Source organism: Taudactylus pleione, unplaced genomic scaffold (assembly GCF_031769625.1).
Source record: "Taudactylus pleione unplaced genomic scaffold, aTauple2 ptg000212l, whole genome shotgun sequence".
Lineage (NCBI taxonomy): Eukaryota > Metazoa > Chordata > Amphibia > Anura > Myobatrachidae > Taudactylus > Taudactylus pleione.
In genome coordinates, this window is record NW_028284614.1 from 4,837,311 (window position 1) to 4,864,200 (window position 26,890).

Consider the following 26,890-nt stretch of genomic DNA (forward strand, 5'->3'; position numbering starts at 1 on the left):
CAGACCATTGTGAGGATTGTGTTCATTCATATTAACATCTCAGGTACGTTTTATTGTCGACACTAATATTATTACTACTAACTATTGCTGGAACAAAGAGACCCTACTTTGATTTTATCTAGTTTATTAGCAATTTGTGGCACCATGACCCTGTATCTCCAACTTGGACCTTCTCGCTGGGATCTCCTGCAGAAAAGGATTAAAAGGTAGGTACAGTAGGTACCATACTTGCTGACTCTCATTGAACATCAGAGAGATTTCCTGAAATAGTCGCGATTTACACTATTACCTGCAGATCCCAGGATTGAGTGGGTGCAACACATGGATAAAACACTGGGGAAGAAGTATAAGGAGGACGTATGCTACAAAAAATGTCCTCCACTCTCCAGAATACTGATGGCTACATGTGCAGTGGCATAACTCCCAGGGGCAATGGAATCAGGGGCGGATTGGGATGGAAAACCAGCCCGGAAATTTATGGAAGCAGCCCTAATGAGGATGGGGTCTGTCGATGGGGGAGGATCCCTCCTCATAGGGCCTGATTCTGAGTCACCCGCAAAAATATCTGTAAAAAGCATCAATGTTTTTATGTGAGCGCCGGGACACTTAGGGGAAGTTACATGGAGGGTGAGGGCTGGGACACAGAGGGGAGTTACAGGGATAGTGAGGGCAAAGACACTGAGGGGAATTCGATAGTGAGGGCAATAACATTGAGGGGAGTTGCAGGGATAGTGAGGGAAGGGTGGGTGAGGACAGGGACACTGAGGGGATTCACTGGGATAGTGAGGGCAGGGACACTGAGGGGACGTTACAGGGGGGGTGAGGACAAGGAGATTGAGGGAAGTTACAGAAATAGTGAGTGCAAGGTGGGTGAGGACAGGGACACTGAGGGGAATTACAAGTATCCTGAGGGCAGGGACACTGAGAGGATTTACAGTGAGGGTGAGGGCTAGGCACTGAGGGGACCTTATAGCAAGGACACTAAGGGGGATTTACAGATATACTGAGGGCAGGGACACTGAGGGCACATTGCAGGGAGGGTGAGAGCTGGGACACTGAGAGGATATATATATATATATATATATATATATATAAACAGTTGTCTTTTCATGACCTTTATAACAGTGATGGCACTACAAGTCTCAGCACATCCATTTGACAAAGTGTGCTGGGGACTTGTAGTCACATCACAGCTGGACAGGCACTCAAAGCTTTACTTGCGCATACAGTAGGACCCCCGGACGTCTTACTTTTAAGTAGAACTTCATGCTATGCTGTAACAGCCGCAGGGTCCTCCAGGATCACTGTATGTGCATAGTGCTGTCCGCCGAGAAAGAAAGCTGAGAAGGCGCTCTGCCCCCGGCTAAATCTACTGTCCTCGTGACGAGTCCGACTTCTGACCGGCTCCGCATTACCTAGCCGCTGCTTGCAGTGCTAAGGGGCGGTCTGGTGCACAAACGGACCACCCCTTGGATTCACAGTGCTCCGTCTAACACAGCCACTGCCCCAGAGAGGTTCACTCTGGCTGGAGCACAAGCTCCAGTAACTACGCTGCATCACCACTGCTCCTCCTGACTAACGGAACCCCGAAGTGGCCGGCCTCTAGTGGGAGCAGCTGACAGCTTCCTGTTTGCGTGGAATGCAAATCCAGGAAGCGCAGCAGCAGGCACATAGTACTTGGCCTGGGCCGGCAGCCGGCCTGGCAGGCAGTGTCTGCCGTTCCTGCAGGGGGGTGAATGGGACCGGCCCAGCGGGAACTTTCCCGCTGTCCCGGTGGCCCAATCCGTCCCTGACCCAAGATCTGTGCTAAATTACAGTCAGTGTGTTTCTTTTATAGAAAAAGGTGTCATTGCACAGAAAAAAAGTACTGTACTCACCTAAAAGTTGCAACTTGATACAAGATTTAAAGGGTTTGGTTCAAATGCTTGTGATGCCAGCCATGTGCTATTGCAATGGTGTTGGAACGCAAACAGCAATACACTAAAAACAGCCCTGATTTCACCCCAAAATCAAATATTCTTGTTTATAGCCCCATAAGGGTAAGTACAAAAATATGCATTCAGGTGTGGGATTGTAGTTGAAGGAACTTGCATTCACTTGCAGAGATGAATAATAGCAAACAAGAGTTCCGATAAACATGCCATGGTCTGTGATTATATATGAGAGAAATTGTGTTTACTTGCAGAGATGAATGGTAGCTGAGAGGAGATCCAGTAAACATGCCGTATTCTGTGATTGTAAATGAGAGAAAATGTTTTCACTTAGAGATGAATTTCAGTTGACGGAAGATCCAGTAAATGCGCACAAGAGCATTGACGTCCGGCGGATGGAGCCGGACAGTGGCTTTCGGATCCCTCTTCGAAACCCTGGACTCGGTTGCGAGCCGCAAGCAGGAGCACTCACCATCTGACGATGGCAAATGCTCTTGCAGTTAAGCTCTTAAAAGATTGTATTTTGGAGCTTGATGAATTCTGTCCCCATACTAGAGTATAGAGACAGAGGGCCATTTCGCGAGAGAAAAGTAAGCAGGAGATACAGTATCTGTGAGATCTCCTGCTTTACATTCTTGATAAATGGCTCTATGATTTAATTTCTACAATTGTAGGTGAAAATATAAATTTTCACCTGCTTTTGTAGAAATTAAGTGTTGATGAATAGACTCCTTGAATGGTAGCAGACAGGAGATCTGGTAAACATGCAATGTAATACTGAGACCAAGGTAAGAGCAGACTGAAAACTATGGCCCTGATTCAGAGCCGGGCTATTATTTTTTAGAATGGCCTCCTGGCCACTCGCATAGCTGTGGGTGACCACCCACAGGAAGATGGTCGCGATGGTCAAGACCATTGCGACCATCGGGCTTGCGACAAGACCCTTGTGGTAGGGTCTCGTTGCCGCAAGCCCCAGAGAGATTTCGGCTCTAACAGAGCCGAAATCTTTCCCACTGACATCGCTCATGATGTCAGTGGGGCCGCCCCCAAACATTTACATGGGAACGCCTCCGCTAGGGCAGCCACCCCCCCGGCCCGCCCACCAAAGGGGGCGTGCTGTCACTCAACATCGACAGCATGCCCCCTTTGGTACGAGACCCGGAGCGACGGAGTGCCCGTCACTATCCGGGTCTCGCGCATGCACACTGGCCCACCATCGACCCGTTTGCGAGAGCACAGCGCTTGCGACCAGGTCAGAATCAGGCCCTATGACAGCAAATGTCCAGGAGTTGCAGACATATGACAAGCAAGGTCAGACTATCACCAGCACTGAGGAGTCCATTATGGCCAGGCTATAAAGGTGCATGAGTGACTTACCTGGCTCAAACCTATGACTCACACAATAAGCTGCACAAAATTACATGCAACACACAGATGGATGCACAGCATGTAAACAGGAAGACTATCTCTGGGCGGTATACAATCGGGAAGCCGGCTGCCTTAATACCGACAGCCAGCTTCCCAACTGTCATATCCCAGCAAGGGTGAAATGCCGGGTGTCTAGATGTAGACGCCTGACATTTCCCCGACACCGGGAGACCAGCGCCCGGCATCCCGATCGAAAGGATGCCGGGCGCCGTGAGCGGACAGCCGCGTGGGGGGGGGTTAGGTTTACAGCACCCATGGGGGACTTGGGGTTAGGCACCCCCCTGGGATTGTTAGGGTTAGGCACCCCCAGGGAGGACAGGGATAGGCACCCCCCCAGGGGACTTAGGTGTAGGCTGCGGGGAAGGGGGGGAGTTAGGGTTAGGCACTTAGAGGGGGGGGATTAGGGTTAGGCACTTGGGGGGGAGGTTAGGGTTAGGTACCCCTAAGGAGGGTTAGGGGGTTAGGTTAGTTTATACTTACCTTAGCGACGATCGGGATTTCCAGTGCTGTCGGGCTTCCGCTGCCGGGAACTCTGCTTTTGTCGGCCAGGCGCTGCCAGTGCGCATGCGCACGAAGGAGCCGGCTCCGTCGTGCGCATGTGCGAGACCTGGACAGCGGTATTTCATACCGATTCCCTCTGGGCCACAGAGTCCTGAATAATACTGGGCCCCTCAAACGGGTTCTAACATTACAAATTTTCCTGTAACTAAACTCATCTAGTAGTTTCTGAGAAACTGTAATAACCAAGGTGACCTAATCTGTTGCACATTTATTCACTTGTGAAATGGACTAGGTTACCTCTCTCTTCAAGGATACTGGGGTCTATAATATTTGTTCCCATATCTCGCACTTAAAGCACTTCTTAGATCTCTGCAGTTATGGTTTTAGTCCCTATTTTCAAGTGGGTAGTGACAGTCCCAACTTTTATAGCCATAAGTAATTAATTTCAAATTCCTTTATTTTTTATAGGGTCACACGTGGTTAATGTGGTAAACCTCTCTTTATTGCAGCTAAAATGCCTGGTAGCTCTTGAGTCAATATACCAGGAATCCATTCTGCAACTGTCTGTGATACTCAATACTGACTCAGCTTTGCTGTTATACTTCTTATTCTACATAGTATTTACATTATTTTGCTTACATACAAACGCTTTGTGACCTATTTTGCGCCCCTCAACACTGGTACTTGAATTTTCTGGGCTTTTCTCTCTTAGAATGTAATGCAATATTTTCGGCAATCAACTCAACCGGCACACGTACTTGAAACGGTAGCAGTTTTGTTCTGACAATTTCTGTAGTTAACTTGGCTGCGTTTGCTTCCAACGCTACCAACAGAAATACAATAGAAAAGGCAATATAGATACCACTGTGTGTACACAAGGAGCAGCACCCAAGGTAGTACTGTATCTACAAATGTGTCACCCAACAAGAATATTGATATGGCTTCTAGTAGCGCTCACTTGATATGAAGGTTTATGTCACAGTGTGGTGAACACCGGACGTTACTTAAAGGGTCTGGCAGCACTGGGGTACCGGCAGGTGGCAGGCAGCGGGAGGGGAGTCCCGGCGCCTGATGCTGGTGTCTTTGCTTCCGGCTCCTCTCTGTCTCATGATGCGGCTGCAAATTGCAGCAGCGGCGGCTCCCCTAGAGGTGCGCGCACCGACCTCCAGGGAAATTTAAAGTCACGATTGGCACATTAATTGAACTCCTCCTTATAAGAGTTAGTCTCTGGCACTCGACAGGTGTCAGAGTGCAGGCTCCTAAACCTTACTCCAGCATTCCGTATCCAGTGAATTCCTGCTTGTTCCTGACCTCTGGCTTGTCCATGAACTGATAACGTCTCCTCCCTGGTACTGTGCTTAGTATTACAGTTCTGACCTTGGCTTTGTTCTTGACCCTGATATTGTCTGATTCCTGGTACCGTCTTGTCCGTTTGGTTCTGACTACGTTTGTTCACCTTCATTGCACACCACTGCAATCCAGAGAACACCAGCACCTGTACTAGGGAACCAAGTCTGAGGGCCATGACCTGCGTCTGGCTGTACGTGCCTTTGCGCAGCTGCCATTGATATATCATTAGAGGGGACTTGACCCCCGTGACCAAGCTCCAGTGGCGAAACGCATGTCGGGAAGGACGGATGCCTGTGGCTGCGTAGCACAAGGCACCCCAGCTACAAGTTTGTACCCCATAGCGGGATTAATTTCCTATTATTTTCAGAATGGGACATGAGAAGTATAATGATTGCTGACCTTATACAATGAGTCCCTAGCAATTTTACATGTATGGGTCACTGTTTTCTTTACGTGGAGACACGGTTAGAAACAGATGTATTATACATGACTAAAACTTACTTCCCCCTCCCACATACATTTTTGGATATTATACTTATTCTATAGACAGGTGAGAAACACACATATTATATATATATATATATATATATATATATATATATATATATATATATTGGTATTGTTATTTAAATTGTGATCTGCTGATACTGTGCAATCCTGAAATGATGTTCATAAATAATGTATTTGATCTACATGGATGATTCAAACTTGTACAAGGTTACTACAGGAGATATGAAAAATAAGATCTGCTGACTGTAATCTTACAGAGAGATACAGGTTGATGATTTGGGTTGACACTATTTTGCACTATTTCACCTTGAACATATTGAGTGTAATCTCTATGAAATTTATTTGATATACCATGTGTGTTTTTGCCCTAATGGACACTTTATTTATGGTTGTCAAAACAGTTTTTAAAATCGATATTTGATAACTAAAGGTGTTTTATACACCTTGAATTTATGGTCTGTCTATTTCATGCATCCATAAGAGAAAAGAATGTACTTTTTTGATTGATGCACTGTTTTTTGTCTCATGTATCCAAATATTTCCTGTAAAGATTATGGTTTCTTTACCTCTATTAATTGTGGACAATCTCATTTGAGTAGTTCTCTCAGTGTCCTATGCGCCAAGTATGACACCCAACAGCAGAAACAAAATTTGAGTAACGCCCCTGTTATACTATTGTTTCTAAGGGTAAACTACTCTCCGGTAATCTCTTACTCCCCACAGATATAATTTTGCATAGGTGAGGAGCAGAAGAATGAGGAGGAGTAGCTCTATACCCTAACCTTCCTTTTTACTAGTATTTCCTAGCATAATAGGACATGATTAAATGAAGGGTACAATTAGATGCACTATGATGTGTAATATTTATAGATTCTATGTGCTGATGCTTTATGATATTGCTATCTGAAGACTTTATGCGTATGTATACAAATGATCTAAATATTTCGCCCTATAAAGAGATGGATTAATAATATCGGTAGCGACAATCACATTGAGATAAGTTTTTGTCATAATCTTGAAATCAGTGATCTTAGTGATTCAGTAATTTCTTATGGAAATTATTTTTGTTTTGTTGTGTCATGTATGTTTTACATATTTTGTGAATATAAGTGCTAATTGGATGTTGTATACGTAAATATATTAAATCAAACCTATATTATAGCATATAATATTAAAAGTTAAATTTTAGTTTTCTTCATTATTCATGAATTTAAGGAGTGCTCACCAAATAGAGTTCTTTTTCTCTTGTCTATTCTAATATTATATTTAAATCTAGTGAGCACCGCCAATGCCATGTACATATTGTTTATTTCCCCATATTTTCTAACAAGTAAAAAGGAATGGTGGTCTGATAATATATATTTGCCTGTGCGTCATCATCCCCATTTCTCTCTTTCCCTGATTTTTGCAATGTATATACTGTGTTGGATTCTGTGATGCTGTTACACCTACAAATCTTGCACCTGTTTGCTATCTGGACAATATGTCCTGCAATTAACCCTGTTAATGCTGGTTCTGGTTCTGCAATTACCCTGACCCTTTAATGTGACTGTATCTACTCCAGCCAATATCCTGCGATCACCCTTGTATTGTTTAAGCCCCTACTTCCTGAGCTTAAGACCTGGTGCCTGCTTAAGTACCGGTGAGTGTATTCAACTCTATGAGAACAACGGTAGGCAGAAGATCACAGTAGGAGGCTCTAGGGGGGTCATATATATATATATATATATATATATATAAAGCACTAATCCATGGCACTCACCATTCCTAGTTTTGGAGTGCAACATGGTATGTGACCACATTGTTTAAATAGAAATCACAGGGACTCTACACTCACCATAATAACTAATAATAATAATAAACATAATAAACAGTGGGGTTTTGGTTCATGAATTGATCAATGCATTTAAGCTTGCAGCCCATCGTCACGGGACCCCACTTTACTGCAAGTCCCTACTCTATTGCTCAGAATTATAACATTCACATAGTCATCACATTAGTGTTAAACTCAGGGTATGCTATCAAGGTTTAAAGCTCACAGCAACTTTGCTTTAAATGTGAGACAGTTACCAAGCACACCTGTTGCAAAGCACCTAGGAAAACAGCTGACACAAGTAAGATAACTAGTTAAAAGGGGTGCATGAGAAAATGTGATCACAAAAATGATTAATTATAAAAATTAATCATAATAAACAAAAAGCACTAATCCACGGCACTCACCATTCCTAGTTTTGGGGTGCAACATGGTATGTGACCACATTGTTTAAATAGAAATCACAGGGGCTCTGCCCTCACCATAATAACTAATAATAATAATAATAATAAACATAATAAACAGTGGGGTTTTGGTTCATGAATTGAGCAATGCATTTAAGCTTGCAGCCCATCATCACGGGACCCCACTTTACTGCAAGTCCCTACTCTGTTGCTCAGAATTATAACATGGACATAGCCATCACATTAGTGTTAAACTCAGGGTATGCTATCAAGGTTTAAAGCTCACAGCAACTTTGCTTTTAAATGTGAGACAGTTACTAAGCACACCTGTTGCAAAGCACCTAGGAAAACAGCTGACACAAGTAAGATAACTAGATAAAAGGGGTGCATGAGAAAATGTGATCACAAAAATGATTAATTATAAAAATGAATCATAATAAACAAAAAGCACTAATCCACGGCACTCACCATTCCTAGTTTTGGGGTGCAACATGGTATGTGACCACATTGTTTAAATAGAAATCACAGGGGCTCTGCACTCACCATAATAACTAATAATAATAATAACATAATAAACAGCAGGGGGGTTTAGTTCATGAATTGATCAATGCATTTAAGCTTGCAGCCCATCATCACGGGACCCCACTTTACTGCAAGTCCCTACTCTATTGCTCAGAATTATAACATGGACATAGCCATCAAATTAGTGTTAAACTCAGGGTATGCTATCAAGGTTTAAAGCTCACAGCAACTTTGCTTTTAAATGTGAGACAGTTACCAAGCACACCTGTTGCAAAGCACCTAGGAAAACAGCTGACACAAGTTAGATAACTAGTTAAAAGGGGTGCATGAGAAAATGTGATCACAAAAATGATTAATTATAAAAATGAATCATAATAAACAAAAAGCACTAATCCACGGCACTCACCATTCCTAGTTTTGGGGTGCAACATGGTATGTGACCACATTGTTTGGTAACTGTCTCACATTTAAAAGCAAAGTTGCTGTAACATAGTATAAATAACATACATCAAGGAATGATGTGTGACGTGTACCACATATATTACTACAGTGAAAACACTACTATAAATATAAAATAACCACATCCTATACAACACAAAAAAAGAAAATATATATATTTTTTTTAAATCACCACAATAAGACAATACAAAATGCTATTGCATAAATAAGAAATATAGATCATATAATCTAAATACACTGTAATACTGTAATTGTAGCTGACGTTCAGAAAAAATTGTAAAAAATGCAGTGTATAATCTCGACCTACAGTAATGACCAAAATTTGCAAATACACATCGCAGTTAATATAAAATAAGAGATGACCTACATATGGATGAACAATATAGCTAAATAATACACAGAAAACAGCTTAAACTCAAAGCTTCTTTTAATCCTTTGGGGGTTAACTGTATCTAGAGTATAGATCCATATGACCTCAGTTTGTAACAATTGCTGAGATCTATCTCCTCTTCTAATTTTGAACGGCACCTGATCAATCATCCTGTAATGCAACATGACCATATTGTGTTTAGCCTGTGCAAAATGTCTAGCAACGGCTTGGTCACTTTTACCAGACACAAGGGCTGCTCTGATGGCTGCCCTATGCTGAGCCATGCGCTCCTTAAACTGCCTTTCTGTCTTGCCCACATAGTGGAGACCATAGGGGCAAGACAGAAGATCTCTTGATAGAAAAAACAATTCCTGTATAGTGATGCGTGAATTTATCACATGAGATAAGGTAATTGCATGTTGTGCATCCCAAACAGTGGTAATTATCACCTTTTTTACTCAGAAAATTAGACTGGCTGTTATCATTCATCCCTGTGATGTCAGTTTTAACAACTATGGGGTCTATTTACTAAGCAGTGTTAGGAGACAGAGTGAAAAGTGATAAGGTGCCAGCCAATCAGCTCTCAACTGTAATTTTTCAAACACAGCCTGTGAGTTGATAGTTGGGAGCTGATTGGCTGGCACCTTATCACTTTCTTATCACTTTTCACTCTGTCTCCTAACACTACTTAGTAAATAGACCCCATAATCTCTAATACTCCAGCCTCTCTTGTAACTGGCCATAAGCTTACAATTTTTTTAGAGACGGGAGTTCTGGATCTGTGGTCACCATGGGCCACAATTGGTAAGCTATTTTCTTTGTAATTTTGCTCGAAGTACAGTAAAGGTGCCTACACACTTGACGATATTTTACCTGATCTGGCCGATTCCGATGCATCGAAACGACAGATCATGTAAAATATGCCCAAATCGTAAGCCCTCACAATGCGATGCACGTCCCCACAGGTCGTACATCGCATCGTCAGATCTGCCGTGCTGTAGGGCAGATCTGCCATTCTGAGACACGATGCACTGGACAAAGAAAGATGCACGATAGATCGTTTGTCACATTGGACACATTTTTACACCAAATCGTGTGCAGGACTGCCGGGAAGAAGTTCAAGGGAAATCGTACACATCGTGGGATCGTGTGCAGATTGCCAAGTGTGTAGGCACCTTAAGTGTTGACCGAAGGGATGGTATCACTACTTATAGAGGATGTTTTCAAAGCCAATAGATCTTGTCTACTAAAAGCTAATGTTTTTGCCTTGGCTTTTAACAAATCTTTGATGGGATAACCCCTGTTGACAAATTTTTGGACCATGTTGTCCTATTGTCATTCCTTTTCAGCAGGATCACTTGAAATGTGACAAACACGCAACAGTTGAGTATATGGCAGACTATTGACTGTTGCTCTAGGGTAGAAACTATTAAATCTTAAAGTCATGTTTCTGTCTGTAGGTTTTACAAACGACTTGGAGGTAATACAACCTTCAAAATTCCTTATGGTGACATCTAGGAAATTAATTTCACTGGTACTAGTTGTGCTGGTTAGTTTAGCTGGACAGGAGGATTGATTATGCGATGTAATGATATGATTCAACTCATTCTCTCCACCCTTCTACATTAACATAATGTCGTCGATATATCGATAATATCTGAAAATGTGTTACTGTCACTAAAAAATAAATTAGTTTCCACCATGTGCATGTAAGGATTTGCATAAGAGGGTGCTACCCGATTGCCCATGGCACGTCCAGCTTTTTTGAATGAAAAATTTGCCATCATATAAAAAGTAGTTGTGGGTCAAAATAAAATTCAACAATCTCAAGAAAAAAATCGATGTTGGGCGCTGCATATTTTTCATTGTTGCTTATTCATTTTTTAACCGCCAACAAACCATCTGCATGCGGGATGCAGGTGTATAAACTAGTTATGTCTATACTGGCCAAGACCAAATCATCAGGTACAACAATAATCTTTAACAGCATCCTCAACAGAGTATTAGTGTCCTTGAGATAGGTGCTGGTATTCTGAATTACTGGTTGCAGGAAAGCATAAGGATAGTCTGCTACAGGTTCACACAGAGAGTCCCTGGCAGAGATGATGGGTCTGCCAGGGGGTTTCTGTGCATTTTTATGAATCTTAGGTATAATATAGAACAGGGGGACCACAGGGCATTTAATTAGTAAACTTTCTTTGATGGTTAAAGTAATCACCCCCTGTTCCACTGCATCCTGTAGTATACCATCAAGTTCCAGTTGAAATTGATCAGTAGGATCTTTGGAGAGTATCCTCCCCTTTAATGCTGCTGCTCTAAATGCAATTTACCTGGCCCCATCCCGATGCGGCATAATGCCACAATTCACGGGTGTATGGAAGGGGACGGAGCCAAAATGACACCCACGAATCATGGCATTATGTTGAGAGGGGTCAGGTCTCCGATTGTGGTCAGTCAGGGAGAATTTTGCTGTACTCAGAAACCTCCCCCTGCGTGTGCCACTGATATGTTACTGTTTATGATTATATCTTAGTTGCCAATTTGCATACGGTCACACATACAGCTTTTTATTACATGGAACAACTTAACAAGAAATTGTGGACAACTTTATATTGCGTGTGGCATTTGGTATAAAGTTGCAGAAATGTCTGTTTAACGGCATGACCGATTTAAATAAAAAAAAAAAGTGAAAACATCATAGTTTAAAATTCCAGGTAAAAGCAGGTGTTATTCACAAAGAGAATATAACTGCTGAAATGTATTAGTAAAGTCACCCAGCTACTTGTGCCGACTGAAAAGACCAATAATGACCCTTTACACATAGGTCAATGTAAATGTGTGTTACAGTATGTAAAAACAAGTAACTAAACAGTACAGCTGTTTCCCTAATTTATTATGTTGCTCTAATGTTTATCTGAAGTTTTTCCAATATTCTGTGTTTTGTTTTTACCTAGTAAGAAGTTATTTCTTGTGAGGCTTCAGCTATCACAACATTTTATTGTTGTTTTCCCTCTCACATGTCCTTGGGATGTAGTCTGGAAGCCGACAGTCTAAATGTCGACCGCCGGCTTCCAAACTCTCTAATCCTGGCGTGGTACTAATGACAGGCGTCGAAAACTCAAAGCCTGTCATTAACCATACGCTGGAAGACCGACGCCCGGCATACCGCTGGGGGGAGGGTTAGGTTTAGGTTTCCCGGGGGGGACTTAGGGTTAGGCACCCCCCCCCCGGAAGTTTAGGGTTAGGCTAGGGGAAGGGGGGTTAGGGTTAGGCACCCCCAGGAGAAGGTTAGGGTTAGGCCCCCCCCCCCCGGAGACAGGTTTAGGCTGCGGGGAAGGGTTGGTTAGGTTTAGACACTTAGGGGGGGTGGGGTTAGGGTTAGGCACTTGGGGGCAGGTTAGGGTTAAGCACCCCTAAGGGAAGGTTAGGGTTAGGGGGGGGATTAGGTTAGCGAAACTTACCTTAGGGACGATCGGAATCTTCACCCTTGCCAGGCTGCCGCTGTCGGGATTTGAACCACTGGCCATGCGGCCGGCAGTAATACCTACTACACCCATGTTCTTCCAGTTCCTCTTCCAATTATATATCTCTACCTCTCTCCACAGTGATTTGTTATTTTACCATCAGCGTCCTCCTGAGAATTACATAAGATGGGTCTGATCATCCTATTGTCTGCGCTCATGTCCTTATCTCCAGGTAAATATCTAGATAGACACAATATATATATATATATATATATATATATATATATATATATATACCCGTCTTGGTGTGGCACTCCAGGCAGAAATAAATGCTCTCAATCCAGCATAATGTCATTCACAGCAAACACTGGGTCTGATTCAGAGCCAGACGCTATTTGCGCTCTCTCGTTCAGAAAAAGGGGGTGGCTATTCAAATTAACCATTCGCTCTTTGCGGTCTGTTGACGCCTATATGTCTGAACGAGCGAACAAAACTTGCGGTCGTAATTTTGAAAAAAACGCCCCCTGGCCGCTCGCATCATACGTCATGTCCGCTATTTATTAGATTAATCGAGTACATCGAACGGCGTCTGAACTGCTCGCTATACTTGTGGTTGGTTTTTCCTACCGCAATCTTGCGAGCAGTTCTGACTAAAAAACAACCAAGTGACGTGGTCAATGACGCTGCTGTATTATTTATGCACACCCTTAAAACGCCCGTTTTGACCTTTAGGCACGCCTGCGTTCTGATCTCCACTCCCCTTTTTCAAGCACCTTCCCCTGTTACCACCCACATACGCCTCCTCCTGTGACTCAAAATAGCAGGCATTCCCTATTTAGCGAGCACACGATTTTCGGCCACACTGACTGGTCCGCGCATGCGTATTACAATCCGTACGCATGCGCAGATGTGCGAACATCGCTCGGAACGAACGAGCGGCTGCTTACGAGCGGCTCTGAATGAAGCCCAGTGTCATTGAGACCCCAGAACTGGGAGGATGGTCTACTCTCTAAGTAGTGTGGGTGAGCTCCCAAAAATTTCCAGACACTCCAGGAAAGTAGGCAAGTATGGGCTGGCTGAAAGGAAGTCTGGTCCCAGCTGGGGGCATTCATCACCAGCCTCTATGTCAAAATGATGTTAACAGTGTGATGAATTAGGAGAGTAGGAGAGGTCTCTCCAGGTGACTTAGTCATGTGGTCTTTGGAAGACAAAATGGATGCCTAAGCAGTTAACGTACATAGCGCCCCATGTTTGGTGCAGAGTGTCGCCATATGTTATATTTAGTTATTAGAATATATCATACTGTAGCTCTACTTAACAAGGGAGTATAGCTGACCACGGGTGACAGAGGTTTTTATTGGCACAGGATGGAGGGGCACAATGCTCTGCATGAGAATGATTAATAATGCCATCCTTACCATGCATGTGTGCCCTGGCTCAGCCTGACTTCTCCTGCAGCCACAATAACTGGTAGCTGTGCAACGCTGCCGCCTAAAGGCAAAAACTTTCATACGGCATTTGCAAAAATTGCAGTCTATTCAGTATTTATATAATAATATTTCAGGTTCACTTAACTGGCAAAAATAAAATAAGTAAGGGCAGCACCAGGCAAAACTAAGCTGCTCATATAGTCTGAGGTGTTAGGAGTCAATAGGAAAAAATTACATCAATAGCAATAATAATAATAATAATAATAATAATAATAATAATAATAATAATGTGAAACATTTTATTAGCACTCATGTATAAAACTATGTATTCTTAGTGGTTTATTAAAAGATGAAGAGTCACCTAAACTCCTTACGTGAAGCACTTGTAGGAAAGTTTCTCCCCTACCCACTATGTATACTCGCCCAGTGGCTATCAGTAAAATATGACATAACAGGAAGATAGACCTACACATACCGGATGATGCAGGAGGATCTTGTAAACAATACGTTTACACTGAAGAATATTTGAGAAATGCGTTGGGTACTGTTGTAAATATTTTCTTAAATGCTGTAGAGGATACATCACTTGCAATTTCATTAATTACTTCATAGATTATCTTAATGGTAATAACTGTCTTTTTTTTTTCCTCCTCAGCCCTGATATCGGCTTATGATGTAACGGTGATAGAGGGTAAGAAAGTGGTTTTACCATGCATATACCCTTTTATTACAAACATCTCTGTGTGCTGGAGCAGAGGAGGCTGTTCAGCTCTCGGCTGTAACAATCCAATCGCCAAGGTTGAAGCAGGCAAGGTGTCTTGGATACAATCTGACAGATACACCTTCCCAGGAGTCGTAGGATTTGGAGAAGTGGGCATCAGCATTGGTGACGTGACCCTGGCTGATGCTGGGACTTACTGCTGCTATGCGAACATTCCAGGATTGGAAGCAGTACAGATGAAAGAGATATCTGTAGAGGTAAAACTAGGTAAGTCGCATTCCCGTCTGGCTGATCCCCATACCTACATACTGTAGCTATGTATTTACAAAACACTTTTTCAGACAAGCATTAGGTATGAATAAAAGTTGAAGTTCCCGGCTTGATGGGAATATTTTTTCTCATTCGATGCCGGGATTTTGATGGTTGCCAACAATCACCTCCTTCTGATGGGCATCCGATGGTGCGTAACTTCAGTGAACGAAGAAGTATCGTTAGCAGCACAGCACCTTTTGTGCATCGTCAACGGCGCAAACGCATTACATAACCAAAGATGGTTACACCATCAATGTTACCTTACCAATGGCAGCATCAACAACATGTTTTGATGGCCACCGCTAACAAGCTGATGTCACAAGCTATAGATCTTGTTTATTGAAACAGAAATAATCAGACAAATCGGGCAAGTCCAATAATTGTTTGGTGTAGCCTGGTTGTTTAAGTACACTATGTAGACAACAGTGATTGGACACTTAAAGCAAATAGATAAACAAGATTTTATTGACATCAGTACTTTGTAGGTCCACCACGTGCAGTGATTACTGCAGACACCCTTCTTGGCAAACAGTCCACAAGTTCCTGGACAACAGCTGGCGGTATGTTCGGCCATTAAGTACAATGACCAACTGTGACACTGAAGAAAGTCGAGTTGGCCAAGAACGCACCTGTCACTCCAATTCAACCCAGATGTTCTGAGCTGGCCAGTCCATTGGGGTTACCAAATTTTCTGTATAACAGTCCAGGAAACATGACAGATGGCATTGTCGTCCTAATAAAAAAATTAGTTGTTCCCATAGAGCTGCCACAATGTAGGGAGCACAGAGTCATCGAGAATATCTCTATACTTCACAGAATTTCAAACTAGCTTAAACAGCCCCACGGCACAGCACGCCATTCGCTTACACAGGGGTGTCCAATCACTTTTGTCTGTAGGCAGTGCTGCGCATGCGCTGGTTTTACAGATGTAACAGCGCATGCGCAGCACTGTTTCCAGATGCGATAAGGTAGTGTAGGCAGGGAAAAGTATCTATTTCCCGAAAAGCTGTCATCGCAAAAATGACAGCTTTTCTGAATAGATACTTATGGAGAGGTGGAATGATGAATTCCACCTATAATTAGCTAGAACTCCATGCGAGTTCTAAAGCTAATTATCTCCAGAGAATTTTTAGGTTTAATGAATAGGCCCCTGAGTGTCCACAATTTCGATCTCCATCCATGAGCGTATGTATGGAGCGGAGCCTGCAAACGATTTTGATGGTGCATGCAGGGATGCGTCCACCTTCAAACGTGCGCCTGACTCCGTCACATGATGGTAATAGTTCCTGTTCCATCGATATTTAGTTAATAGGAAACAACTGATCGTCTCATAGCTTATTTTGGGCAATAATTCTGTTCTCTCCACAACAGACAACACTGTGAGTGGGACAGCCGGTGATACAGTGACCTTACCCTGCAAGTACTCTGCTAAAGGAGGCGTACAGGAGTTGTGCTGGGGAAGAGGCGGCTGCAGACTCACCAACTGTACAGACCCCATCCTTAAAACAGACGGCAAAACAGTAACCTGGAGAGAATCTAGTAGATACCAGTTACTGGGGAACATCACACAAGGGAACGTGTCCCTGACCATCAGTGGGGTGACCAAGGAGGAAGAAGGGGATTACTGCTGCCGAGTCAATGACCAGAAGAAGGAATTAGTACTGGAGATATATGATGGTAAATTGTCCATCTAGCTGTTATAGATACTGGAATAGTTAACAATTGGGGAAGATATATGATGCAGTGAAAAAAGTCGAGAAGTTACCCATGGAAACCAATCAGCTCCTACCTATTATTTTATAGAATGTAATTGATAAATATAACCTCAAAGCTGATTGGTTGATATGGGCAACTTCTCCACTGTCCCACCTCCACTCGTTTCAGTGCTTCATCCATCTGCCCCAATGACTGTATATGAAATGGGTTACACATAATTACAGTTATTTATCTGGGATTATTATATAGTTATGTCAACTAAAAGTTGTGTGTCCTGTTGAGTAGTACACTCTAAATTATTCTGAAATATCAGAAAGTAGATGGTAATATTATATAAAATAAATATATAATAAATGCATGCAAAATACTACAAAAGAGAAGCACCACAATGCCCAGCAACCTGATACACGCTCTGACATATCTCTGCCATCCACTAATGTAATTCTCTGCCATTTGCAGCATAAGACAAGTACATTTCAATTTACCTTGTATCAGAGGTTCTCCTGCTCTGTCACTTGGAGTGTACTCATTAAGCCAGTCCATGCACAGTCCACTAAGACGTCAAGTTCTATAGAGCCGCTATACAATGAAAAATAAGATGTGTTACTGCTCAGACACAGTAGATGGGCACCACTTACTGCATAGACCTTCCAGCATTGTATGCAGGGGCATTTTAAGAGAGGAACGGACCCTTATGCAGACTCAATGTGGGCCCCCCTCCTCTCTGGTGGTGCAGTAGATTCTGGCGACAGCGCTTTATCCCCGAGGACATCAGTACTGCATATGCGTGAGTCACCCAGGAAAATGGCCGCAGCCATTTTCCCGGTGATTCGTGCTGCTCTGCAGTGCCGGATCGGCACCTGAGAGGTAGGTAGAGAAAGATACTCCCCGGCTGATATAATTGTGAATTACACACTATCAGAGTGGCCAGGATGCATTCTCTACCTGCATCCCAGGGGAGGGCAGGGGGTGCCCCCCATACTTTAATCACAGTTGCAGCTGGAGAAGAGAAGAGGGAGGAGGAGTCCATAATCCTCGTTTTACATCATGTTTATGTTTAAACATTGATTTTATTGAAAGTACCAATAAATCAAAAGGTTTAATTTTATTGACCATTCACAAAATTTGTGAGTCTTCTACACACTTCAGGAGAGTTGGCAACTATAGGCTGGGTGGAAGCAAATCTGGTTCCAGGTGGGGGGACACATCAAGGAAACTGTTTTTTTTTAATTCCGCATCAACCTATGACTATTTCTAAATTTATATGTAAATACATAGAACCAACATACATCAGTAAAGCCCTGTATTGGGTGATATCGTTCGTTGGTGGTGCTCCCAAGAGTCAAGGGGAGACAATACTATATACAGTAAATACAAAAAGTTGACTCTTGTGCTGGGGCACTCGTATATACTGTAAGTTAAACAATAGTAAATGATAAAGTATAACAATTTTTTTTATAAATAACGCTTTTATGGAAAGAAAGCTTGTCAATGTATCATCAGAGGGAATAGATCAAAACACCCATATAAATTGTATTTATAGCATACACATAAAAAATTTGTGATTGCATAACACTAATAAAAACTTATAAATGAATTTAAATAAAATACACCTTTCCTCAATTATGTCACTTCACCAGATAGGGATTTAGCAGCATTCAAACAGTAATCCTGTTCCTATGTAAACCTCCAAATGGATGAATAGAATAGTTCCTTTAGGAAAGTGTTTTAATTAATAAATTTTGATGCGTGTTATTCAAACAAACTCAAATGGTTGCACTAATTGTAACCATTTAGCCTCCACCGTGATCCCAGCCAGGGGTATATCTATGGGCCTGAGTGCCCCTGGCAAAGTAAGGGACCGGCACCCCCCCTGTTGGCAGATAGCAAACAGACACCATGGTGGCTGTATAGGAGGCGAATGCACCCCCTCCCCTACCTCACCATGTGGAACTGATGCTTCTGACTGAGAGATCAGCAGCACAGACTTTTGATAGCCCAAACTGACCATTGGTGGAACTACCGGGCGGCACAAGCACCCCCCCCCGCACTGACCGGCGTTCCTGGCGAGTGCCATCCTGGTCAATAGGAAGATGCTCTCTTGAACCCTGCCTGCAAACTCTGCCACAGAGTTGGGATCGCAAATACAGCAGGGGGTGTCATTCACCTCCTATAGCATTTGCAAGGATGGAATTGCAAAGCTGCATGCGTTGCCAGCATTGCAATTCCGTCCACTGCTGACTCACCCTCACTATACGGAACCTGCCACACAAAAGCAGATCCAACCTACATTAGCTTTCTTCTTTTAGAATCAATTCCATCTCTAGTGCTCTCACCCATTTGTTCACTGCTGTCACAGCACACATGTGGGAAGCAGAAACTGAGTGGAATACGATACTGAATGATTCCTGATATACTCTGTTTCTGATATACATTGTTTCCTCTGTTGCACACCCACAAAAAAATAGATAATAATCTACACACACCCCACACGACTCTCGATTACATCACCATAACAGGTGCTTTGTGGGACACACTATTTTAATCCTGAATTTTGATACACAAAGGTCTTCACAATTTTTACTTTGCCGGACTAAAAATCTTTACAGTTTAGGTGCATATATATATTATTGTAAAACCATTTATATAGCCCTCATTTACAGTGATTTCCAGTTACATTCGTTTAATATAAAAAATATATATTGTCTATGTGCGTCTATGCGCTATTGTGTCTGGCTATTAGGATGGTTGACATCTGATTTTAATGCATATCAATAAAGATTATATTTTACTATTGTTTAACGTATTTATGAGTGCCCCAGCACAAGAGTCTACTTTTCTTTTTCTATTTGTATACCCATCATAAGTTCCCGGCGTGATGAAAGAGGGCCCCAGTGCAATGAATTAGGAGAGCTCTCTCCAGCTAACTTAGTCATGTGACCTTTGGAAGACACAATGAATACCTTAGCGGGTAACCTACTTAGAGGCCCATATTGGTGTAGAGTGTCACTATATGCTATGTTTAGTTATTAGAATATATTATACTGTAGCTCTACTTAACAAGGGAGTATAGCTGACCGTGGCTGACAAAGGTTTTTATTGGCACAGGATGGAGGGGCACAATGTTCTGCATGGGAATGATTAATAATGCCATCCTTACCACGCATGTGTGCCCGGGCTCAGCCTGACTTCTCCTGCAGCCACAATAACTGATTGCTGTGCAAAGCTGCCGCCTAAAGGCAAAAACTTTCATCCGGCATTTGCAAAAAGTGCAGTCTATACATATTTATATAATAATATTTTCAGGTTCACTAAACTGGCATGAACAATGAAGTGAGGGCAGCACCATGCAAAGCATTACAGGAAGAGCACTCATATAGCTTTAGATGTAGGTATCTATAGGAAAATATATTATTATTATTATTATTATTATTAATAATAATAATAATAATAATATGAACAATTTTATTAGCTCTCATGTATAAAACAATTTATTCTTAGTGGTAGGATGAAGGGTCACCTAACCTCTTTACGTGAAGCACTTGTAGGAAAGTTTCTCCCCTACCAACTTTGCATACTCGCCCAGTGGCTGACTGTAGCCAAGACATGACTTACCAGGCAGATAGACCTGCACACATACCGGATGATGCAGCAGGATCTTGTAAACAATAAGTTTAAACTGAAGAATGTCTGAGAAATGCGTTGGGTCTGGTGAGAAATGCTTTGTTCAAATGCTGTTGAGGATATATCACTTGCAGTTTCATTGACACTTCTTAGTTTCATCTTATTTTAATTGTAATTACTGTCTTTTTTTCCCCCTCAGCGCTGAAAGTGACTTTACGTGTCAAAGCAATAGAGGGAGAGAAAGTGGTTTTACCATGCGCATACACTATGATTTTCAGCATCTCCGCGTGCTGGAGCAGAGAAAGCTGTTCAGCTCTCGACTGTAACAACCCAATCGCTAAGGTTGAAGCAGGCAGAGTGTCTTGGATACAGTCTGACAGATACTCCTTCCCGGGAAGCGTAGGAATTGGCATGGTGGGCATCAGCATCAGTGACGTGACTCTGGCTGATGCTGGGACTTACTGCTGCTTTGCTAAGATTCCAGGATTGGACGTTGAACCGACGACACAGGTATCCTTAGAGGTAAAGCCAGGTAAGTTGCTTCCCTTCCTGCTGATCCCCTTAATCACATATGTGGCTATGTATTTCCAAAACACATTTTCAAACATCCTGCAGGTATGGATAAAATCCGAAGTTCTCAGCTCGATAGGAATCGTTTTTCCATTCGATGCCAGGATTGCATTGGTTGCCAACAATGGGACACCTCATTCTAATGGCCATCTGATGGTACATTGGGCCTGATTCAGAGCCGGACGCAATTTGCGGACGGTTGTTCAGGAAAAGGGCTGGCTATTCAAATGAACCGTTCGCTCTTTGCGGTCTGTTCACGCCTCTATGTCTGAACGAGCGAACAAAACTGGCGGTAGTTTTTTGGATAACTACGCCCCCTGGCCGCTCGCATCATACGTCATGTCCGCTATTTATTAGATTAATCAAGTACATCGACCAGCCTATGAACTGCTCGCTATTCTTGTGGTTGGTTTTTCCTACCACAATCTTGCGAGCAGTTCTGACTATAAAATAACCCAGTGACGTGGTCAATGACGCTGCTGTATTAATTATGCACACCCATAAAACGCCCGTTTTGACCTTTAAGCACGCCTGTGTTCGGATCTCCACTCCCCGTTTTCAAGCACCTTCCCCTGTTACCACCCACATACGCCTCCTCTTGTCACTCATATTAGCAGGCATTCACTATTTAGCGAACAAACGATTTTCGGCCGCACTGACTGGTTCGCACATGCGTATTATGATCCGTACGCATGCGCAGTTGGGCAAATATCGCTCGGAATGAACGAGTGGCCGCTTACGAGTGGCTCTGAATCAGGCCCATAGTTTCAGTGCAATCCAGGGGCGGACTTTTTTTTTAGGGGGGGCAGTTTTGGAATTAATCCTGACTCCTCCCCTCTCTACTCATATCTCCTCCCAATTCCAGTCCTGCCCCCTCCCATTTTTAGTCCCAACTTACTCATTCTGGGCTGTCACCATTCTGCTTAACTTAAGTCTTATTTTTGTCCTCACTGGTGTACAGAAATTCGTACCACCTATTATGGAGAATGGTCAAGCTCATGTAACATCAGTACATCTATCGTGGGAATTTCATGTTTCCTATATGATCAGCATGCCATACTTCTTAAAAATGAACCTTACTGTGCAATGTATTCCCCTGCAATGTACTGAAACAATGGTTGTTCAGCGTGTGTCCTTTCGTGTCCTGGCACAGATGTTACATTCAGCCATATTGTCAATATTTACAGAATTTGGCAGCTTTTACTGCCTGCTGGTGTCAGGAATGGCTCTGAATGATGGACCACTGACCGGGAACCAGGTCTTCCTCTCCCTCTGCTACCAAAGTCCTTCTCCTTTCACTGCAAGGAGCTGGAATGGATGCAGCAGGACTACGGCAGGAGAGGGAGAGGAAGGTAACCTTACCAGCTGACAGGCCAGCACATCTGGCAGACACTGTTCCTGTTCTGTTTCCACTTTTCAAAGATCCTGTGTGCAAGGCCTCCAAAAGACTGAGTGCAGGGAACAGAAGGAGCTGTGATGGGGGTATGTCGCACTGCTCCAGCTGGGTGCCACGGCCTCGGGCTGGACTGACTGTACTTTGCCGGCTGGCCCTAGCTCACTCCCCTGCCTGGAGGTGAAGCTGCCCTGCTGCAGCATCAATACAAAACTTTGACACAGTGGCGGCTGTGACTATGTGTTAAGGTGTTACCACTAACCTCCAGCACTGATGATTCATGCAGGGAATCATCTATTAGCCAGCCACTATAAGTCCCTGCTCAGTGCACTCCACCAGTGCGTAATTGTGTTCTACATAGGTGCTACCACTCCAGAACTTTGCTCTCCAGACAGTATAGTTTTCTTCCAGTGTTGTTTTAAACTCCAGTGTTCAATTTCCTCAACAGCAGAATATTCACACCCGCATTTTCATCTGCGTTGTTTCCAGACAGAGTCCTCATATCAGCTATGTACCCTGTTGCTCTCCCAGTGGGAACCAACTACATTCGGCCCTCACTCTGTAAAGTCCATATCCTCTTGATGGGACTCTTGGCCAGGGTATTTGTTTGCACAATCAACACTGGTTAAGTAATACCTCTTTTCCACCAAAAACCCAGGTCCGACCTGGGTTTTTGGACATGGTTCCAACCCTGGTCAGACCCAGGTCAGACCCATTTACACTGCACCTTTGATCTGGGTTACTCCCAGTTCAGCCCTGTTCACACTGAACTCAGGTCTGCCCTGCTAAACCTGTGAGGTCATAAAAAGTGGGAGGTGAATGCTCGACAACCACCAATCCGCTCATTTTAGGCATGATCCAGGTCAGATAACCCGGGTTGCACCGTTTACACTGCATCATTACCTGGGTCCATCCTGGGTCCAACCCTGGTAGCTACATGGGTTGAATTGCTGGGTCACTTGACCCAGGTAATTTTTCAGGGACCCTTTTACACTGAGCTGCGACCTGGGTAGACCCAGCAAAAACCCAGGTTTTTGCTCTGGTGTAAAAGGGGTATTACTTGGCTGTTCATAGTTTGAGGACCGGCCATTCCAATACATGCCGATTAAATACAGGCATGACTGTAACCTTACACCTTATACTATACTTATGCCTTGAAAAGAATCTCTTGCTCTCACAATAGGCATTAGAAATTATTAGAATGACTACATTATGAGATAGTTTCCGTCCCAACAAAATGACAGTAGCAAAAAAACCACTCTCACAATAGGGCAATACATTCCTGATTATAAAGATCACCTCTGGTTAGAGAACATCTGAATCAATGGCAAAAAGTAGAGTGTCTACAGTACTCTTATGAGCATTACATTTCTTCTCACAGGCATCACAATTCTCAGATTATACATGGAAACCAAACAATATACATACCAAGTTAATTCAGGCATAATTATAATCTTATAATTTCTCTGCTCTCACAACAAGCATCACAGCTTATTAGAGTGACCAATTTATAAGATGCTTCTTATCATAACAAAATGGCAGTAATAAGGTCACTCTCATGGCAATGTGCTACATTTGCAATTTAAAAGGGGGATGTGGTCATAATACCGACCACAGAAATTCCAGTGCTTAGAATGCTGGCGCCAGAATCCCGACGCCAGAATCCCAACACCAGAATCCCGACACCTGTCAGAATCCCGCCGCCAGAATCCCAACACCAGAATCCCGACACCTGTCAGAATCCCTCCACCAGAATCCCAACACCAGAATCCCGACACCTGTCAGAATCCCGCCGCCAGAATCCCAACACCAGAATCCCGACACCTGTCAGAATCCTGGCACCGGCATGCCAGCGGTAAGTATGGGTTTTAGGGGAGGGAGAATTTAGGGTTAGGCACTGGGGGAAGGTTAGGGTTAGGCACTAAGGGTGGAGGCATGGGCTTATGGTGCTGGAGGGGGTAGGTTAGGGTTAGGCACTAAGGGGCAGGCTTAGGCTTACGGTGCTGGAGGGGGTGGTTAGGTTTAGGCACTGTGGGGGAGGGTTAGGATACTGACCGAGAGCTGTTGGTATCCTAACCCTGTTGAGATGCCGACATCGAGATTCTGACCACCGTGGTCCAGAGTGCCGGCATCCCAAACCCCACACTTTTAAAAGAACTCCTCTGGTAAGAGAACAGCGGTACCAGCCGAATCCAGACATGACGATATCTCATTATACAGTAAATTGAGCGCTTTTACAATAGCCAGCATAATCCTCCATAGTGATTTCTATGTGACACTATACTTAACTCAGGGAGTCTTGACATTCTGTGTAACCCGTAATAGGTCTGCCTAGACAGTTACAGCAATATACCACTCCTACTGATATTATATAAAGCCTCTTTACTGGTACAGTATCCATGCCTACTCTGTAGTAGATGGCTTGATATACAGTGAAAACTTGTATGACATCACAGGTGTGTTTGATTGATATATGTGCACATGTGTTAACACAGTCTGCTTAATAAAGTGATTAATACAAATTTATGGCAATAAAACAAAACACGATCTTTACAACAAAACGTTTAACAATAAGGACTGCATAAAGTATAGAACAAAGAGACAACAGATCTGTATTTTATAGTTATACAATGTGAGCCCCCCTTGTCATTCATCATAAACTGCATATTATTATACTGCTATAAAAGCGCATTCACCTCTGGTGATTATGGGGGAAGTGTATCAAACCGTCTAAAGAGAGAAGTGGTGAAGTTGCCATAGCAACCAAGCATCTTTTACTGTTGCTATCATCTTATAGAATGTACTTGATAAATGCATACTTCCTTTTTTTTTCTCTTCCCAGGAGAAGCCCGAGTAAGAGAAGCAGGAGGGTGGCAACAGGGGCGGGGCCTGATGATTCACATCTTTAAGACCCGCCTCTTGTGGAAAATTGTCAAGATTTGCTCAAATTTAAATAGGAGGCGGGGTCAAATGGTGCGATTCATGGAGAATTGCTTCATTAAGCCCCACCTCCTACATGGAGACCCGCGATTGCAGCGGAAATTCTCCCCATTCTGCCAACTTCACTAGGAAGTGGGCAGGAATGTGGGAGAAATGCCTACTCTACCGGGGGTGGGGGGGTTACCCGAAAAATTGTGAGCCTCCTGCGACTTCAGGGAGAGAAACTGATTGGTTGCTATGGACAACTCCTCCACTTCTCCAAACTTTAGGAGTTGGATACAATTTCCTGCTATGTTACCTTAATGTTAACACAACCTTTGACACTGACTCTCTCTGCAGGCTTGGATGACACTTCAAATAAGATAACTAACTAAACCTTCAGCAGAGATGATCCTGCAGAGCATGGATAGACCGGAGATAGACCGGAGAACGGATACTAACCCAAACATGAGCAGCGATACTCACCCTGCAGATCCATTATACTACAGATTCACGTTTTTCTGCCTCGCAGTATAATAGCAACAGGATGACTAAATCTATATATATATATCACATTGCATCTGATTACATTGTGTCACTGGTGTGTTACTGAGTCTTTCTTTTATAGCAGATATAACCTCAACCACTTTGTTTTACATCTTCATTTGTCTTTCATTTTAAATGTATGTGTTGGTGCCTCTCTGCAATTAAAATAAATAAATATTATTTCGCTTTTCTGAAGACCTACATTACACATTATATAGCCCAGTAACACCCTAATATTGCCGGCCTGGCCACTGAACCACTGGATCCGTGGCCACAGATATATTGTACATACCCGGTCATTTACATCTATGAGTGTCAGTGATCAGGGCACTGAATTGCCTGGGTGACCATTTGCGGTGTCATTAGCTTATGATTACTGGCATATACCAGATGTTTCATCCTGGCCAACGAGACATACTTGCCAACTCTCCTTCATTGTCAGGGAGACTCCCTGAAATAGCAGCAATCTCCCTGTCTCCCTGAAGAGTCTAGCAATCTCCCTCATTTCACCTTACCCCCATGATGACACTGTTATATAAAAGAAAAAACAGAGATATATACATTCAAATGGGATCATTAGTATAATTTCCCTGCATTGGTTATAAGGCACAATGATCCCTATGGTTACATGTCTTTTCTGAGAAGTATCAGTGTGTTTTCATCAACAGGTAGATGTTACTAACTGCTTTAGTGCTCATTTACATGTGGATGTAAATCAATTTTATGACACGCCTCTCAGATGTAGCAGTACACACCCACTTTACCGCTGCGCTCATTGGTGCTGCTTTCACACTCTCCCTGACATGCTTTTTCAAAAGTAGGCAAGTATGCAATGAGATCGTACCTGTATTTGATGCAGCCACCCCATGTTGGGCCAGTTTGGTTGAAAATGACGAATAGCTGCGCA

At 43.1% G+C, this 26,890-nt stretch overlaps 1 protein-coding gene and 1 long non-coding RNA gene across 2 annotated transcripts in view; one reads left to right on the forward strand and one right to left on the reverse strand.

Annotated features, from left to right (window-relative positions):
- Positions 1-26,076, forward strand: LOC148517707 (polymeric immunoglobulin receptor-like). Its single transcript, XM_088478269.1, has 6 exons — positions 1-43; positions 12,894-12,984; positions 14,838-15,170; positions 16,587-16,892; positions 20,755-21,087; positions 25,798-26,076. The coding sequence occupies exons 2-6, from the start codon at positions 12,939-12,941 to the stop codon at positions 25,830-25,832; spliced, it is 1,053 nt and encodes a 350-aa protein (XP_088334395.1). The 5' UTR covers positions 1-43; positions 12,894-12,938; the 3' UTR covers positions 25,833-26,076.
- LOC148517706 (uncharacterized) overlaps positions 1-26,890 on the reverse strand; it is a 93,913-nt gene that overhangs the window by 2,707 nt on the left and 64,316 nt on the right. Inside the window, exon 2 of the long non-coding RNA XR_015879256.1 lies at positions 17,417-17,510. This is a non-coding gene — a long non-coding RNA (uncharacterized LOC148517706). The remainder of the gene's footprint in view (positions 1-17,416; positions 17,511-26,890) is intronic.

Bases quoted from the DNA above. Each gene is read 5' to 3' on its own strand.
- LOC148517707 (XM_088478269.1), top strand. From the start codon at position 12,939: ATGGGTCTGATCATCCTATTGTCTGCGCTCATGTCCTTATCTCCAG. The intron at 12,985-14,837 runs GTAAATATCTAG...TTTCCTCCTCAG, and splicing joins GCTCATGTCCTTATCTCCAG to CCCTGATATCGGCTTATGAT. The intron at 15,171-16,586 runs GTAAGTCGCATT...TCTCCACAACAG, and splicing joins ATCTGTAGAGGTAAAACTAG to ACAACACTGTGAGTGGGACA.